General features: G+C 41.1%; 1 protein-coding gene across 1 annotated transcript in view; it reads left to right on the top strand.

Moving 5' to 3' along the window:
* The window catches only part of LOC111665941 (adhesion G protein-coupled receptor L3), a 209,455-nt gene that overhangs the window by 156,922 nt on the left and 35,557 nt on the right, over positions 1-16,976 (top strand). The window contains exons 11-14 of the mRNA XM_087177926.1: positions 2,307-2,490; positions 7,113-7,235; positions 9,368-9,573; positions 12,131-12,307. Coding sequence (XP_087034052.1) covers positions 2,307-2,490; positions 7,113-7,235; positions 9,368-9,573; positions 12,131-12,307 — 690 coding nt within the window. The remainder of the gene's footprint in view (positions 1-2,306; positions 2,491-7,112; positions 7,236-9,367; positions 9,574-12,130; positions 12,308-16,976) is intronic.

The following is a 16,976-nucleotide window of genomic DNA, read 5'->3' on the forward strand; positions in this document are numbered from 1 at the left end:
ACATGGAGACGGTACTCCACAGTCATAATTTCATAATTTCATTCTCTGGTTTGAATGAGGCAATGTTATACGCATAATAATAACAGTGATGAGTAATTAGCATTTGGTAAGCTATTGCATGTTCAGATGATGCACCATGAGCAAATGTCGGCGTGATTGCTCTTCGTAGGTCGATTTTAAAAAATGCCTGAAGGGGGCCCGTAAGAAAGCAGATCTTCATCCTAATATTCATTTTTGATACAGCCAACCTCACGGACCTGGCCTTTCTGTGCATCTCCTCTGCATGTGAAAAAGCAAGACAGCCTCCTCCCTGCAAGTCCATCAATCCTTTCCCCAAAGAACCATTATTTCAGGTTTTTTTTTTTTTTTTTTTTTTTAGAAGTGCTGGGGAGAGAAGAAGAAGAAGAAGAAGAAAAAAAAAAGAAATCTTGCAGTTGTGAACAAAGACAAAAAAAAATGTCAGTGCCTGAAGAAAAAGAGCTCCTTAATTGAGAGTGAATCAACCTCTGCCTCTAGCTGAATGTCAAAAGGTGTGAATGGAGATTGGCTGCAGATAATGAATAATTACATCAAAGTTGGTAGATTGCCCGTGCGTGTGTGTGTGTGTGTGTGTGCGTGCACGTGCAATGTGTAGCTGTTATTGCTGTGCGGTTTGTGTATGTGTCTGCAAGTTTGTATAGGTTTCTGTGTACAAGCAGGTGCCGAGGTGTGTTTTGACTCTTGCGTCAGTCTCCCAGTGTGTGTGTGTAAGTGTCTGCATGTGTGTGGTTGCGTCTGGGTGTGGGTGGCTTAATGTGTGCAGGGTATGTTGTGAATTAGGAAAAGCCAGCTGGTGCTATTTGAAATTCTCAGCCAGCGCCAGTGAATTGAATACAATCACTCGCCCCTCTCCTCTTGCTATCACAGTGATTCGAAACAAACATACAACTTAATGTTATAATTGTGGGGGTCCATTACACTTATTCTCTGTGACTGTAAAGCTACTCCCCCCCCCCCCCCCCCCCCCCCTTCTCTCTCTCTCTCTCTCTTACTCTTTTTTTTTATCAGGAATTCATTTGATACACTGGAGCACAAGATTTCTCTTGTTGCCTTTGGCTTTATCCTCATGCTGTTTTGGAGTCACACTAAAACTCTTACTCCCTTTCATAATCCCTTGATCAAAAGGGGGATCTAAGCGAAGTTCAGAGAGAAGTTCTGTGGCACGACACCCCCCTGTTTTTACATACATCATAGCCTCCATCTTTCGGGTGTCACGAGTGTGTAAAGTGGCTTTTGAAGAAGTGCAAAGGGAGTATTAAAATTTGAATTTTTTTTTACATTTATCAGATGTGTGTTTTTCTCCGCAGAGCGTTACTATTATTAGCAGTGCAGGAAATGTCTTGTAATTATGCGTTTGACCACCTACTGTACTGTAATGGCTTAGAAATAGCTTCTTTTTTTTTTCCAAGGGTAGTCAGGCTCCTTTTGCTCCTACGAGCAGTGGTACTGGGAATGAATCGCTTTGCTTGACCAATTAGTATTCCATTCATAAATCTTGCCATTGGCATTTTTAAATCTTTAATGGCTCTTAATTTTTCATCTTGTCTTGAGAATGTTCTTGTTTCTTCCTTGCTTACTAGCTTTAGCATTGTTGCGGGGAGATTAAAGACGGCATAATAGTTGTTCAGTGCCATTAATATGCAGAAAAGATTTCGGCTGACTGACTTGCAGATAGCTACTACCAGCAAATACTTTGCAAATCCTTTAGTATGTCTAAGTGTTGTGGTATTTTTTATTAATTTTTTTTTTGTAGTGCCTTTGTGTATTGGGATTGTCTGCATGGAAGAACATTTATCACTGCAATTAAAGACTCCAGCCTCAGGTCATGTAAGAAGTGGCCTCTAGTCTTGTAAGCATTGGCTCTGATTCATTTACATGATTAATTCTTCCTGTAGATAAAAAGAAACAGCAGCAAAATCAAGCTAACAACATATCCAGTGTCATTACTGATTCAGGTGTTGCTGCTACTAGTTGATGATCCATGTCGAAAAGCATAACTTGGAAATGAATTGGAAAAAGGGTCATGAAATTGCTCAATAGAAAGCAGATTATAGAATTTTCTCTTCAAATAAAAGAGAGAGGAAAAAATGCTTCTTCCTTGCACAATCCCACATGATTGCATTTTTTTTCTTTTTTCCCCCCTAGTCCTGAACTCTCTTTGATCCTCCTTCACTCAAAACCATTTACCAAATCACCATGCAAACAAGAAGCAGTCCCAGGCCAGCTTAGCTTCTTTTCACTAAATCAATGATTTGGACTCCCCACAGGCCATGGTGGAGACGGTCAACAATTTGCTGCAACCGCAGGCCCAGGCGGCGTGGAGGGAGCTGAGCACGGGCGAGCAGCTGAGGGCCGCCACCATGCTGCTGGACACGGTGGAGCAAGGGGCCTTCGTCCTCGCCGACAACCTGCTGAAGACCGACATAGTGCAAGAGAACACCGACAACATCCGTGAGCATGTGTTAAGATTCTTAAACTGTATATCTTTACATGCTAATGCTACTTACTGTGAAAGATGCGTCGATCCAACTTTGCATAAGGAGTGCTGTCTTTTTCCCAAATGTATAATCTGTATATAGGTTTTTATGTAAGTGAACATGCTGTGAGACATAACTTATATAAGTGGAGATGTACATATACGTAGCGCACGTTGGTTGGTGCTTCAGGATTACTGGTGCTGTGAACAGATACAAAAACTATGGAAGACAAAAGATGTCTCTGCGCGCTTCTGTAGTGAGACAATCCACTTAATAAGGTAAATAAGTTCAGGGCTAATTCCAATGTAATTGTGTGTATCCATACTTACTGTAAATATATGCAAACAAATTGTTTGATTTGTTTAGCACATGGAAAAAGTATAAGTATCTGCATTTATGTTTTATTTGTCAGGGATGAAAATTGAATCCCGGCAAATTAAGTGCTTAAATTTGGTTGTCTTCGTTTGCATGGGTAATCCAGCTTGTACAGAATTAGCTTCATTTCTCCTCAAGCTGCTTGGAAACAGTTTATTAGCTCAGCCGGATGACTCAACGTAGTCACGTCTGATATTTAAAGAACGAGGAGCTAAATTTAAAGAGGCCGATGTAATCTTTTCTATCGGTGTCCGTCTGGTGTGTGAAGTGTTTCATCCTTCAGTGGTCCTTTCCATTGTACCGGGGGTCACGGAGTTCAACGCACTGCTATTGATCCAGGGTGCTGTCATATTGACAGCAGAGCAGTCGAGGCTGCGGCACAAGTGTGTGAAAGTCACTGGATTCATGCTCCCTCCCTCGCAGGGGGTTAAGTTTGGCAGGGCTGCGTATGGCTGATGGCAGTTAGCTGTAAATTGACAATTATCTCAAATGATTGTGTTTATATTCATGTCAATTATTAGCTGGAATTAACCACTAGTCGAGCAGATCAGGGATCAGTGCTCATTATTCAGTGTATAAATACCAAGTGAGCACAGATAATGGAACTTTTGTCATTACTGTTTTCCCTAGTGGGGCATTTGAAAACCGGATACATCAGTTATTAAATCTGAGAATCATTTACAAAGCACAAAATAAAATGGAATAAAATAACTTTTTTTTTTTTTTTTTGCAGACAGTGGCTACTGGGGGAAAGGGAATTAAGAAAAAATAATGTTACGATGTATCACCCTCTTCTATGAACATGTTTTTCTTTTTCTTTTCTTTTTTTTTTTTTTCCAAGTTCCTGCTGCCATGGCAACCTAAAAATATAGGTCTACTGACTTAAAAGGAAGCAAGCGTAAGGAGAATTAATAAAATGGATTTTATTGTATCTGGCACACAATTCATCTGGGTATTAAGGAGATTCTGGGCTCGTTTGGAGAGGGGGGAGTGAGACGATGCCTGCACAACTTTATAGCGCACAGTGGTTGCCTGGTTAATTATGTGCTGGTGACATGTTTACTAGGCCTTATCTCTCTGTTTGCTCGGCTTATTTTTTTTATTTTTTTTTTTCAGCCAGTTGGCTCCTGCAATCCCTCATGCCACACAGGGTAGTTAAATGAGGACAAGGAGGCCCATTTAAACATTGATAATCACCGCAGCAGCTAATTATTGATCCCTCGCATTGAATTACCAGTAAAGTGAAAGGTGTTAACGTGCGCAGGTGTACCGTAGCTCACACACGTCGTACCTGGTGACGCGCTCTCGGCCATCGGAGCGAGCCGGTCCCCCTCGCTTTAAAGTGATTCTTAAACAGTAAGAACGCCTTGTTCCGATTTTAGGCTTAAGCTGATAATGAGATCTATTTTTCTTTGCTCTCAGAGAAAAAGGATGTTTCCTCACCCATTGTGTCTGTGTTTGTGTTTACACGTCACAGTGCGTGTGCCCGTCGCGGGCTTTGTCTGCACGAGAGGGTGCTTCACTCTCTGCATGATAATCTTATGAACAGATTTCTGCCGATTAGCATGTTATTTAAACCGGCTTTGAAGGTATAGCCTTCGGGTCCAACAACTACTATGGCATCAAAGAAATTCCCTAAAGCCCATCGTAAGCTCTTTTGCACAACCACACAGGGGAAAGAGAAAGAGAGAGGGAGAAGAAAAATGCTTCCTTTATTCTAAAGGCAGGCTTGGAATCCAGGGAATGGTGAGCTATCTGGGGTATTGTCTTAGCTAAGTTGAATAGGAATGTATCACCAAAACCCCCTGGCCTTTGCAAAATAGCACAAGAGATGGTAATACAAAGGTTTTTTTTTTACAAGAAAGTATGGGAAGCCGCAGCATGAACACAGATACAAAGGAAGGATTTAATGTGGCCTGCTTTGTAGCTTTCCGTGGGCACTAACCTTTATCAAAGTCAGAGGTGTCATAGTCCGGTGACACATCAGCTGAATGCCTTATCGGGCTTAATGAAGTTTTCTATTTCTCGCGCTTGACAAGATTATGTTTTCAAGTTGCGATTCTCCACCGCAGACTCATCTGCCAGACACTTCACGCGTCGCCGCAGCAATGACTGCCATTAGTGTCGCGCCGGAACAGAAGTGCATTCAGTGTCATCGACCGTGGAAAAAATGTAGATTTCGGACAACTCGTGCTCGGGGCGGGCAGAGGTAAACCTGTATGAAAGTAGTTTTTTGTCTCAAAACGAAAGTCTGAAATTGATCATGACGCCGCCTTTCTGGAGGGGAAAAATAACAAATGAGTCAGTGACACCAACACGTCGTGGTTTCACAGTTAGATCTGGCCGTAATTAGTAACTAATCCAACCTTGATGAGCATGCATGAATATGAACTCTGAAAAACAAACAAATCACCCAAAATATGGCACTAGTGGTGGTGGAAGGAGGTGCAGCAGCAAACAGCGTCGGCGTGAGTGTATCAGCATTGTCTTAGACAAGTGTCAGATTAAAACAGTCATGCTGTACACCTGCACCAATGAGATCGGACATTTACTTGTCAGCCGGTAGCCGAACGCTGATGAATGAGCCAGTGACTTTGAAAGATGAATGAAGCAGCTGGTGCCAGTTCGCCAATACAAGCTTCAACTCCCCGTCTGAACTAAAGCTGTGTTCCACTATTGTTGCAACCTCTAGTTAGAGAAATTCACACCGCTGCCATTATTGCACATCAACCTTGACTTGCATGTAGTAGATTTTATACAGTGTATATTTATATATTTCTGTGCAGAAGCTGTAGAATAAAGGTTCAAAAGTGTCATCCTTTGCGTAAATTACAGTTCACCTCCTCCTTTGGAGTGTGACATTTGTGCAACTTCTTTTCTTTATTTCTCCCAGGTACTGTAATGAATCTGTGGATTCATCCTAGTGCTTTGGGAGTTAATGTGACATTTAGGAATGCCTAGACTTCACACAGGTCAGCGGCACTTGAGATTAGAGCACACTCAGCTGCTTTATTAAACCGAGTTGTATCATACTGTACTAACTTTGATGGAATGAGCTTTTTATTTCAGCCAGGCTCCTATCAGCAGCTCATTTTCCTCTGCTGGATGACGCCAGAGTCTTTGAACCATAAATTAGGAGCTTGCTTCAGACACAACAGCTGTTGAGCTGCCGCAGAAGCGAGCTCGTCTTCCCTCGCTGGTCTTTATCTCCTCCTAATATCTCTCTGCTCTTCGTGAGAAAAAGATTCCTTGAAATGAAAGCATCTTTTTTTTTTTTTTTTTTTATTATTCAAAGGTTAAAGACAACCTTTGTTTTCACAGTTTAAGAAGAAACACTGTCACCTGAACGCTTGATAATCCCTTGATTAAGAAGCCTATAGTGAGACACTAACCTCCCCTGCACACAGAGATTTGAGCGGGAGGCAGTCCTTCAAAGCCACGTGAATCAAGGAAGGATGCGTTGCATTTGGTGCTCGTCAGAGATGCGCTGATTAATAAAATCAGCTACTACGGGAAGATGAGTGTGAATCAGTGAAGTGGCTGGAGATGTGTTTGAAGTTTGCTGCTGTCTCGAGCAGCGTAGAGGTCAGGAGCCAAAGCATCTGTGATTAGTAGTTTTATTGTTCATCTAGTTTTTACACTTTGATTTTGACATTCGCGCGGGCTGAGAGAATCTTCTTTTAAGTGTCAGTGACGGCACGTTTTGACTGCGCGAAGCGGTGTTAAAGCCTCGTACATGTGAGCTGGGATGAAAGGTAGAGATAGAGGGGAAAAAAAAAAAAAAACGTCCAGTGTTTATAACTTGTGAGAACTGACATCAGCGGAGGACTTAAAACTGCTGCGCGTGGTCAGTGTAGCACGTTTTTCCATTACATTTAATCACCGTGGATTGGGCGACTTCGGCTGATGTGACGCGTCCGTGTCTGCTTTTTTTGTTATTTAGCGCCCAGTTGTATGTATTGTAGATTTCAGAAAAGACTTTTGGTTTTTAAAAGTTTTGTTTTTTCTTTTGTTCTTATTCTCAGCAAGAACACAAATACATGTTTTTCCTAAAAAAAAAAAAAAATAGGTTGTACAGTTCTGCCTCTGCAGTTCCTTGACAGTTTGCGTTAGTTTGGGTATCATAAAAACAACACAATTTGTGATTACTAAATGTTTTTTTTCGCTGTGGATTGATCTGTGTGTGTGTCTGTGTACGTGTGTGTGTGTGTGTGCGTGCAGAGCTGGAGGTAGCAAGGATGAGCACAGATGGGAATTTGCCTGATCTGAAGTTCCCCCAGACTGGAGGACAAGGCAACTCCATCCACCTCTCTGCTAACACGCTAAAGCAGCACGGGCGAAACGGTGAGTAGTCAAACCTGCTTTTATCAGTCCCCCCATTGTTGGTTTGAAGTCATTCCCCCTTGCACAGCTTCACTCGTTGTGTTATTTAAGGTTGGTGACAGGACAGAAATGTTCCCGACAAACTGTTCCTTGACCGTAACAGAAATACCTCTTTTATTTCATGAAAAGCTTTTGTGACTTACAAGATCCTCTGTAATTAATCAAAATTTCTTTTTTGTTATTTCTTTTTTTTTTCTCTCTTTTTCTATTCCACTTATGGATGTGATGCTGAATGGGGGCCGCGGTGGTTTTGGAGGAATTTCATTACACTTGCTTGTGAAAAACTTTCAAATTGCTGCCCAAAATCCTTTGTTGGGCTGTATATAAAGCACTCGGGATGGTTGTGCAGTCTTCAAACAGGGCCCTGGCTGTAGAATTAGTTACGTTCAAGTGCTGCCTCTAAACTGTAAATGAGGCAGTTAGACACAATACGCAGCTATCTTCAGGAGCAATGCAGCCCCATTTTTAGATTTTTATTATCAGCTCATGCAAATCAGAATCGACTCAAGCTGAGCCCGGTGCCTCTCCGCTGGATGACTAAGTCCACGTCCAGCCGAGCCCGGGCGGATCATTATAGCAGAGTGGCGGATATTTCCCCGTCTTCCAGCGCTATAGCACCCAAATTGTTTTCTTTTCATCTGAGTGAGTGATCTCTGTAACGGCAGGAGGGGAACTTTCTTTCGTATCGGTGCTCAAAAATGAGACGGCGGGAGGGCAAGGAGATGTGTAGGGGGAGAGAAAGAGAGGAGGAAATTATTAACAAGAAAAATGCTTGCCTTTGTCGGTTCCAACAGAAGAGTGGTAACCACATTTTTGAATGCTAAATTAAAATAACTGTTTGTTGATGTAGGAGGGATTTCTTTTTCTTTTTATTTTCTTTCTTTTTTTTCCTCCAGTGGAATGTTGTCAGCCTCGACATCGGTTTCTTCTTCGACAGTTTTACTATATACAGTTTCTGAGTGTTCTGTTAACAAGGCCTCGACTGAGGGATTGTTTCCAGTTTCTTTCTGTTATTATTTCCAGTATTTTTTCTGGTGTTGCTAAAGTTCAGCAGTCCAATTTATAAGCCACATAAATAGCATAAAACTGGACTTCTTGCTTTTTGACAGACTACAGTTAGAAAGGAGAAAAAAAAAAAATAGACTCAAATGGACCATCATGCACATACAGTACGTTCTTGTCATGTTAGTACTACACTGTATGGCCAAAAGTGTGCAGACACTGTGCACTAGTCAGCCACAACATTGAAATTTAGTGTTGTGGCTGATCGGTTTACTTTTAGTCTGCGGCGGTTTTTCCTAGTTTAATTTGACACTTGATTCAAACTGAGCAAAATCTTAAACCTACAACATACATTTATATTTTAGATAACAGAATGCTTCCTATTTAGTGTCAACAGCTTGGGGAAGACCCTTTCCTGTGTCAACATGACAGTTCTGTATTTTAAATGGACACCGGAAGGACAAATTTCACCAGCTGCAACCAGCTAATGACCTACAACATACACCAGATGCTGCTGCCATCTACCTACTATATAATATCATTAAGCAGCTAAGTAGAGTGGGTTGCGCTTGACTTAGGTTAGAGGGAAATGGTTATTGTCCCAGACTGGATAATCAAACTTTGATGCTGATGTTGCACCAAAACCATTTCCCTTCATTGGTACATTAGTTAATTGTCGGTGAGAAGGTGTAGCTCTATAACTTATGGAAGTGTGGGAAAATGCTCTCCTGTATCTTGAAAAAGCTGAAGCATCATCAGCTTTGAAGGCAGCAGGAAACTACGTCGGCAGCGGCAGTGGTTACCGTCTGAAAGCTCCTTGAAATTATTTAGGATGAACTTGACCCACCAGCTCCTTTTGGGGATGAGCTGGATCTCCGACTGCGACCTCCGCCCTTACTAATGTTCCCGTGGCTGAATGGAAGGAAACCCTGCAGCCAGGTTCATGAACATTGATGAGCGGAGGCGCAGCATATTAACAATCACATAGCTGCAGCGTTTTGGGTGTCCACATACTTTTAGCCATAGAGTGTATTCTGTGCTCGGGTTGTCACTTGTTAAAGACTGACTGACTCCCACTTGTCATCTTGCAGGTGAGATTCGGATAGCGTTCGTCCTGTACAAACACATCGGGGTCTACCTTTCAACGGAGAACGCCAGCATGAAGCTGGGCAGTGAAGCTATGGCTACCAATTACTCTGTCATTGTCAACTCACCGGTTATCACGGCTGCCATCAACAAAGACGCTAACAAAGTCTACCTCTCTGACCCAGTCATTTTTACCATCAGACACCTCCAGGTAATTTTCTCCTTCCGTCTGTGTATGTATCTCGGAGTGGGAAAGTGTTTTGTTTTTACTTTGATGTTACTGCCTCTGTGTTTAATGTGCTTTTTGTCTCTTTCGCTTCCTCACCAAAACACGCTTGCACAGACACTTTCTTGATAGAACCCTTCCATTACAATTTTCTCTGTCCCTGAGGCGCAACGAAAATGTACAAATCCCATCTCAAACCAAGAAAATTAAGTTAAAATGAGAAAGTTTTATTCAAAGAAAGGTGTGAAAAATTAAATTGTGGGAAACAAAATTGCTCACAAGGTGATGCTGGGGATGCATGTTGTCCTTTATTAGTTTGAACAAATACCAGCCTGATCTCCTGAACAAATATCAGTCTTATTGAGCCTCACTGGAGGCTGCTTAGTCATTGTGGGAGTCGCGACTTCTCCCTCTTGACTCCATTATCTTCTCCACACTCTGCTACCCTCGAAATATCCCTGTTTTGTCTACGAACAGCGCCTTCGGCGATTATCAGGGATGTTGAACAACCATGAGAGAATTGCAGCGGGGTCTCATGTGTAGGAGGGACCTGGAAGGAAGCAACAACAGCAGAAAAACACAGAGCACAAAGGGATATATATATATATAGAGAGAGAGAGAGAGAGTAAAAGGAAGATGGCTTATGGATGTCAAAATTAAATGGCTGGAAAATGTCAGGGGGCAATGTCAGCGTAGTTATTGCCGTGACTCACCTGCCTTAAGTGTAATTTGTAATTTGGACTGTAGATTCAGTAATTTTACTGTTGGTCAAATGTTGGGGCAGTAGCGCTTTTATACCCTTTTCTTGCTCAGCTCAAGTCATTTCAATAAAACAGTGCCCTTTTGGAAAAGTGTGTTTTCTGCACTGTAGCTTCTTCCACGTGCAACACTGGACTTCACCAGGGGACCTGCTCACGCAGTTGTCATTTGGTCACATTAAAGGGCCATAAACATATAGACATTTACATATAGAGTACATTTTGTGTACACCGAGGGCTGCACAATTAATCATATAATAATCATAATTAGAATTTTGGCTTCTGCAATTAATTAAACTTGATTGGATGCAATATTGATGTTTTGTGTATAGAGCGCTTGCTCTGGCGCATTAGATCAAGAGCTCCCAATTCTCTGGTAAACCGGTGAACCAATCAGAGGTGCTGTTAAGTGAACGCTCTGATTAACTGGTCTCTGCTTCCCAAGCTCGGCTGTGGCTGCAGGCAAGATCATTTTTCTTACTCTTTTCTGTGGGGATAAATCCTTTTTTATTTTGTTGTACGCTCCTGGTGTTTTTATTATAATGTTTTGAAAATGTATATTTGGCTCGAAGAATCAAAGACTGATAAATAATAGCGATAATCATAGCCGCCTAATTAGCCACGAGTGAAAGAAAAACAATCATTTTAGCCACAGGTATGCGGTCTAAGTAAACTGGAGGTGATCACCATGCAGCTGCGAGATACCAGGGCAAATAGTATTGTATATATTAGGCTTCCACACCAAATCTGTGTTAATTATTGTTATTAATTATTTGCACATTGAGTCAACTTGAACTTCCCCTTGAAAATGATCCTCAGTTATCTTGACTCTGTTCCTAAGCAGGGGCTCCTATTTTTCTGGCTTCCCACAGTTAAGCCCCCCTCTCAACCATGAGGTTTTGGATCACTGGTCCCCAGGGATGATGATGTGTCCTCTAGTTATTGTTTCGCTTCCTTGCCTCACCACTTAATGGCACCAATTACAGTCATTAATGGGACAGGGGGTCATCCTATCTCCTTGCTGTGGAATATTTTACACAGGGTTTGGGTGTGTGAAGGGTAAACTCAATCAGCGGCAAATTTACATTCACAGAGGATGAACCTTATTAGACTAATTACCCTAGAGCAAGTGTGAAACTATGAAAAACTCCAGCTCCTCGCTGTGTTTATTGTAAGAAAGCAGATACATTTAACCTTGGAAGCTGTGTGTCGCTGAGGAAAGGTGCTTTTTCTCCTTTGTTTCCCAAGCTACAAAAGGAATTGGGCTCAAGAGGGAAAGGCTGTTGATGTATCTATTTATCAGCAGTTACGTTTTGCTGTGCCTGTGTGTTGCCCAACCTCAGTGGCGTTGGATGTCTTTTATAAAATGGCAAGCGAGAGAGCAGGGAGGCGTGCTCGTCGTTAGGGCCGTAGCCCGGCGCAGGCAGCGGTGGTGCCCATTAAACAGTGGGGGCAGTCCATCGTCACACAGTGAAAGTTAAAGAGAAAGGTCAAAAAAACAACGAAAAACTGGCATGGGGCCGCTCGAAGCTGTATGACAGGAAAACCGCCTGCTATTCACTTTAGAATAGATATGGATTGTGGAGGGGAAAAATAGCCTGTTTTCAGACTGTGTATTCCGTAAACAAAGGACATGGACAAGGCTAATGTGAGATTAAATCCAGATCCCTGTGTTCAACCTAGCAAGGGGACACTCTGTGTGTTTTTCTCCTTTTAATTCTATTCATTGTCTGATTCTACTCATTTGTGTATTTTATTTTACTTTTTTCTTTATGCCTTAACAGCAATCTGAGGAGAACTTCAACCCCAACTGCTCATTCTGGAGTTACTCCAAGAGAACAATGACTGGCTACTGGTCGACGCAGGACTGCCGCTTGCTAGGCACCAACAGGACACACACCACATGCTCCTGTACCCATTTAACCAATTTTGCCGTCCTCATGGCTCATGTGGATGTCAAGGTAGGCCACCTCTTTTTCCCTTTTTCTTGCTTCTCAGTGGAGCCATTTATCCTCAAAAATGTGCTATTTACGAAATGCGGTTGAGAGAAATGAAAATGCATTGATCCATCATGGTTTACAGTCCATTCCAAGATGATTGGCTGACAAGAAAAGTAAGGTCTAGGCAGTGTAGAGCATTGTGAAGCAGAATGCATCCTTTCACTGCTGTTTGTCAATATGTTTTTATATTTCCCTTGCTTTTTAGTTCAGAGGGTAAAATTGACTCATAACTGCTTTCTGACCTTCACAGCACTTGTAGACTAACATTTAAAAAGGCCATTACACACTCTATTCATATAGTTTTAAACAATGACCTTGTCAGTGTTTGTATTGATTGCAGCCATTTTAAACCTCCACAGCCCAAACATACAATATATATACTATATATATATACAGACACACAAGTGTGTGCTGAGTTTTGCATAAACATCTGTCTCACAGCAGCAGCATACAATACTTGTATAAAACAAATTTTGGTATTTTTTGGACATTGGTAATATAAATATATATTTGCTTAAGCCTTCAAATCTTTGTGAATCTCCATATGTGAACTCAGAACAGGCATCTCAAACCTTATCAATTCTTATCTTATTAGCAAGGAGCATTGCTACTGTAGGAGGTAATTTAGCTTAGTAGCAAATATGTAATTTCCATGACAAAATGTGACTTTCAGTTCTCTGGGTGTCAATAATTAAGGAATAGTTGGACTTTTTGGAAAATATTTGCTTTGTTGCCAATAGTTAGATGAGAGTATTGATACCAACCTCGTGTCTCGTGTATATATGCACACTTTTGCACATTGCAACACTATGCTGCTACCCCGCTGCTATGTATCTAGGGTTGCCACCCGTCACGTATAATACGGGATCGTCCCATATTTGAAAATAAAACGACAAACGCAATGTGTCCTGTATTTTCATTCATTTTATGTTCTCAAACCAGTTGTAGCCTACAAGTGGATGTGAGAAGTTTATCAATGAGCAATAGACTGATAAGCTCTGTGTGCTGTGAAAAAATGCAGAAGACAGCAGTACAGCGCTCTGGTGGTTTACCTGGTAGAGCGCTTGTGATTAAGGCTTGATCCAAATCGCAGCGGTGTGGGTTTGAGTCCGACCCGTTGCCCCTGGCTGCATGTCATCCTCTCTCCCTCCCTTTCTTCTGTAATATTAATTGGAAATCAGCATTAGGCTACATTTTTTGGTACCCTTGATATTTCTGTAATTTTGGGTTATAAGCACATGCTTTTGTGTCACATAAAAGCTTGGCAACCCTATATGTGTCTATCCTGCTGTTCTGCAGATACCACAATGCACTTAATAACTTTTAATACTAGTATTTATTGGGGATGTGTTTTTTCTATGTGTATTTTTATTATTGGGCATGTATTTTTATTGGGCTGTTGTCGCAGAAATGCCACTTGAAGTTCCATATACTTTGTATAATGACATTTAAGACTATTCTGATTCTGATGTCTGCACAATAACTGACTCTTGAGCTATTAGCTAAAGACGATTAGCTTGGAAGACAGACTGAAAGCAGAATGAAACAGCTGGTCTATTTATCTCCAAAGTTAAAAAATAATAATAATAATAATTCAGCACATCTTTAGCCAATTTATTTATTATTTTATCTCACTTGTTTTATTCATATGCGAATCAAAATATAACAAGTTGCTAGCTAAGCTAGCTGCTGTCCTTGCTATGTGGAAACAAAGAGGGACAGTTTAGGTGTTAAATTTGATTCAAAGATGGTAAAATTAACATATTTGTCTAATCTTTCGTCTAACCTTTTGTTGAATGTAGTCCATTTCTTTTTACAGTCAACCAGTTACTGTAGATGGTCATTTTTAGAAGATATATTTTTTACTGAAGCATTAGCCATGCTGTCTATTTCTCCTGGCTAAGTCCAGTCTTATTCTTAGCTTAGCTGAGTTAATCGCCTCTTAGCACAAGCTCCAGAGTTAGCGCACAGCATGGTCATTTAAAATTGCTAAGTGCCAAACATTAATGTATTTATTTTTAGTTTTTGATCCAAGCTATTGAACCCCTACCCTAATATTAAGACATTAGTTAGTCTGAGCCATCCCCAACTGCTTATTTTATTTATGCATGAATCTATTTATTTATTTATTTATGTAAATACAAGAAGGAGAAAAAAAAGAAAACATTTACATTGTATCCCCACATTGCAGGGTTCTCTCAGTGCACCATTTGTTTTTTTTGCCTTCAGGGCAGCCACAGAAACAAAATGAAATAAGTACAGTACAGTAAGTGTTATGTGGAATGGAAGGGGGGAATTTATGGGGAGGTGCTAATGGAAACTCTAGAAAAATATACCGTTCTAGTGAAAAAAATATTTGTCTGTTAGATTTGTGGGGAATGATTACTGTGGGCAGCTCTTACGAAATAGGGGGGAGATGGGTGGAGAGGACAGAAATGGAAAAATCGAGCGAGTTGGAGATTGAGAAGGTAGGAGAATTACCGGTCAGGGAAGAAGCTGCGTGGTCGTTCTGATGCTGACTGACGGCTTAATTATTTCTGTCACAGGAAGTTTGAGGAGCTCCCTGCTGACATAGCAGAGTAGTTCTTGGTGTCTGGTATGGCATCTGTCTCTCCAGAGCCTTTCTTCTGAATCAGTGGGAGAACAAAAAAAAAAAAAAAACAAACACACACACTCTGTGAGCACTGTCCCAGTTGGCGTATGTCCATGAAACCACTAGACCTTCTTTCACCCCCCTCTTATTCCCCAGTCCAGCTCTCTCACAGATACAATGCACAAACTCAGTTGCAAAAACATTCATACACACAATCATACATAAAATCTAAAATTCAGTGTCTCTTTTTTTTTTTTTTCCCCCCTCTACACAAATGATTCCGGGAGGGTCTGCGATGGTGTGGTTTACTCCCAGCTAAAGAAAGCCACTGTTTGTCACTCAGCAGCATGACTTGTGGACCCACTAAGCTCTCTGCAGGGCTGAAGCCGAGTCTGGAATAGAGAGGGAACAGGGAAGAATGAGAGCCTTCACGCAATGAAAGCAAAGCAGAAAAGAAAAAAAAAAAGAAAGCAGTAAAAGGAACGCTTTCAGTCAAGCCAATCCCTAACATTTTGGAAAGCCTGGCTGGCTTGTGGCACTGCATTCACAGAAGGAAAGTGGACAGTGGTTACACCCCAGCTCTGACTGATAGCGTTTTTTCACCTTCTCTTATTCTTTATCTTTTTCCACTTGGATGTAATAAAAGGCAGCTTGTTGGAAGGTGCCACTGAATGGGAGATTCGGAGGCTTTCTGTTTGACAAACTGTCACCGTGTGGTTTCTGAGAACACAGTGAATGGAGGGAAAGTGGGAGTGTGTGTGTGTGTGTGTGTGTTTGTGTGCATGCGTGCATATGCGCACACGAGAGAGGCAGAGAGAGAAATTTTATAAATTGAAGAGACTATCTGTTTTTGTATCCATGGCAACCGAACATACCACAGCTCATCTCTGTATTGTTATTACTCATTACCCTCAGAGCAACAGATTATATTCTAACCTTTTTTATTTCTCAGTGGCATCTCAGAAAGAAAAAAAAAAGAGCAATTACAATTTTCCTTTGGAGGACAGAGGCTCGCTACAGTATCACCATCATCTTTCATCTTCTTGTTGTTGTCTTTGTTTTTGTTTTTTTGTTTTTTGTTTTGTTTTTTGGCCAATGGATCGCGTGCACGCTCGCTGAGAATAATGATAGTGTTATATTCACAGATGCTGTCGCCCATGTCGCGCTTGCAGTGCTACATTATTAGCACCGAAGGTATGATTGCATTCAAAGTGCCACATACTTCCCGCAGATTAGAAGTGGCAAAAGTGTTCCCGCCTGTGCGTGTGGCAGTATGAAACGCTGTCACTTTTGCCTCTTGATGGCGAATTCAAGTTGCTGCATGATTTTTGGATGCTTGAATTTTAAGAGTTTGCACTGAGCAAAATTCAAACGTGTGTTCATATTTTAAGCTCATATCTAGTAGGGAGAAAAAAAAAACGGTGCTGTGTGAAAGAGTTTATTTGCAGACAGTGATTGTCTCTGAGTGGGATGTGATGCATTGTCATTTGGAAATAACATTATACATTCATTATGTATAATCATACCTGACGACACGTGCTGCTGTCTTAGGTTCGGTTACTTACCGTAAACTTTAGCACTTCCAAGGTCTTGCTGACTAAACTTTCACTCCTTTGAGACCAAAAATTTGTTTTAAAACTAATATATGTGCACTTTTTAACAATAAGCCTTGTAATCACAGTCAACCTGACATTGATTGTATGTGTGGGCAAGGTAAAAACCTTTGCCCACACATTCATATTCATAAAAAAAAAAAAAAAAAAACCTTCAACTCGAATGTACTGTACAGAATGTGAGATTATTAGACACACTCAGCAGTGGAGAAACTTCAGACTGCGTCTCACCGGGATTAATTATGTTTGAAGTCAATTAGTTCCTCCGAATAATTTCCAATTCACATATTGTAGACGTTGGAACATTGTTGGAAATTTGCGAGCAACTACCCTAAGATGTTTAGCGCCTTGGTGGTTTCTGATTTAATGGTCTTAACCAAATTACCAAATGTAAAGTCTTTTTTTTTTTTATATATATATTATT

Source organism: Seriola lalandi, unplaced genomic scaffold (assembly GCF_002814215.2).
Source record: "Seriola lalandi dorsalis isolate HSWRI2012SDOR001 ecotype SW California unplaced genomic scaffold, Sedor1 jcf7180002054663, whole genome shotgun sequence".
Lineage (NCBI taxonomy): Eukaryota > Metazoa > Chordata > Actinopteri > Carangiformes > Carangidae > Seriola > Seriola lalandi.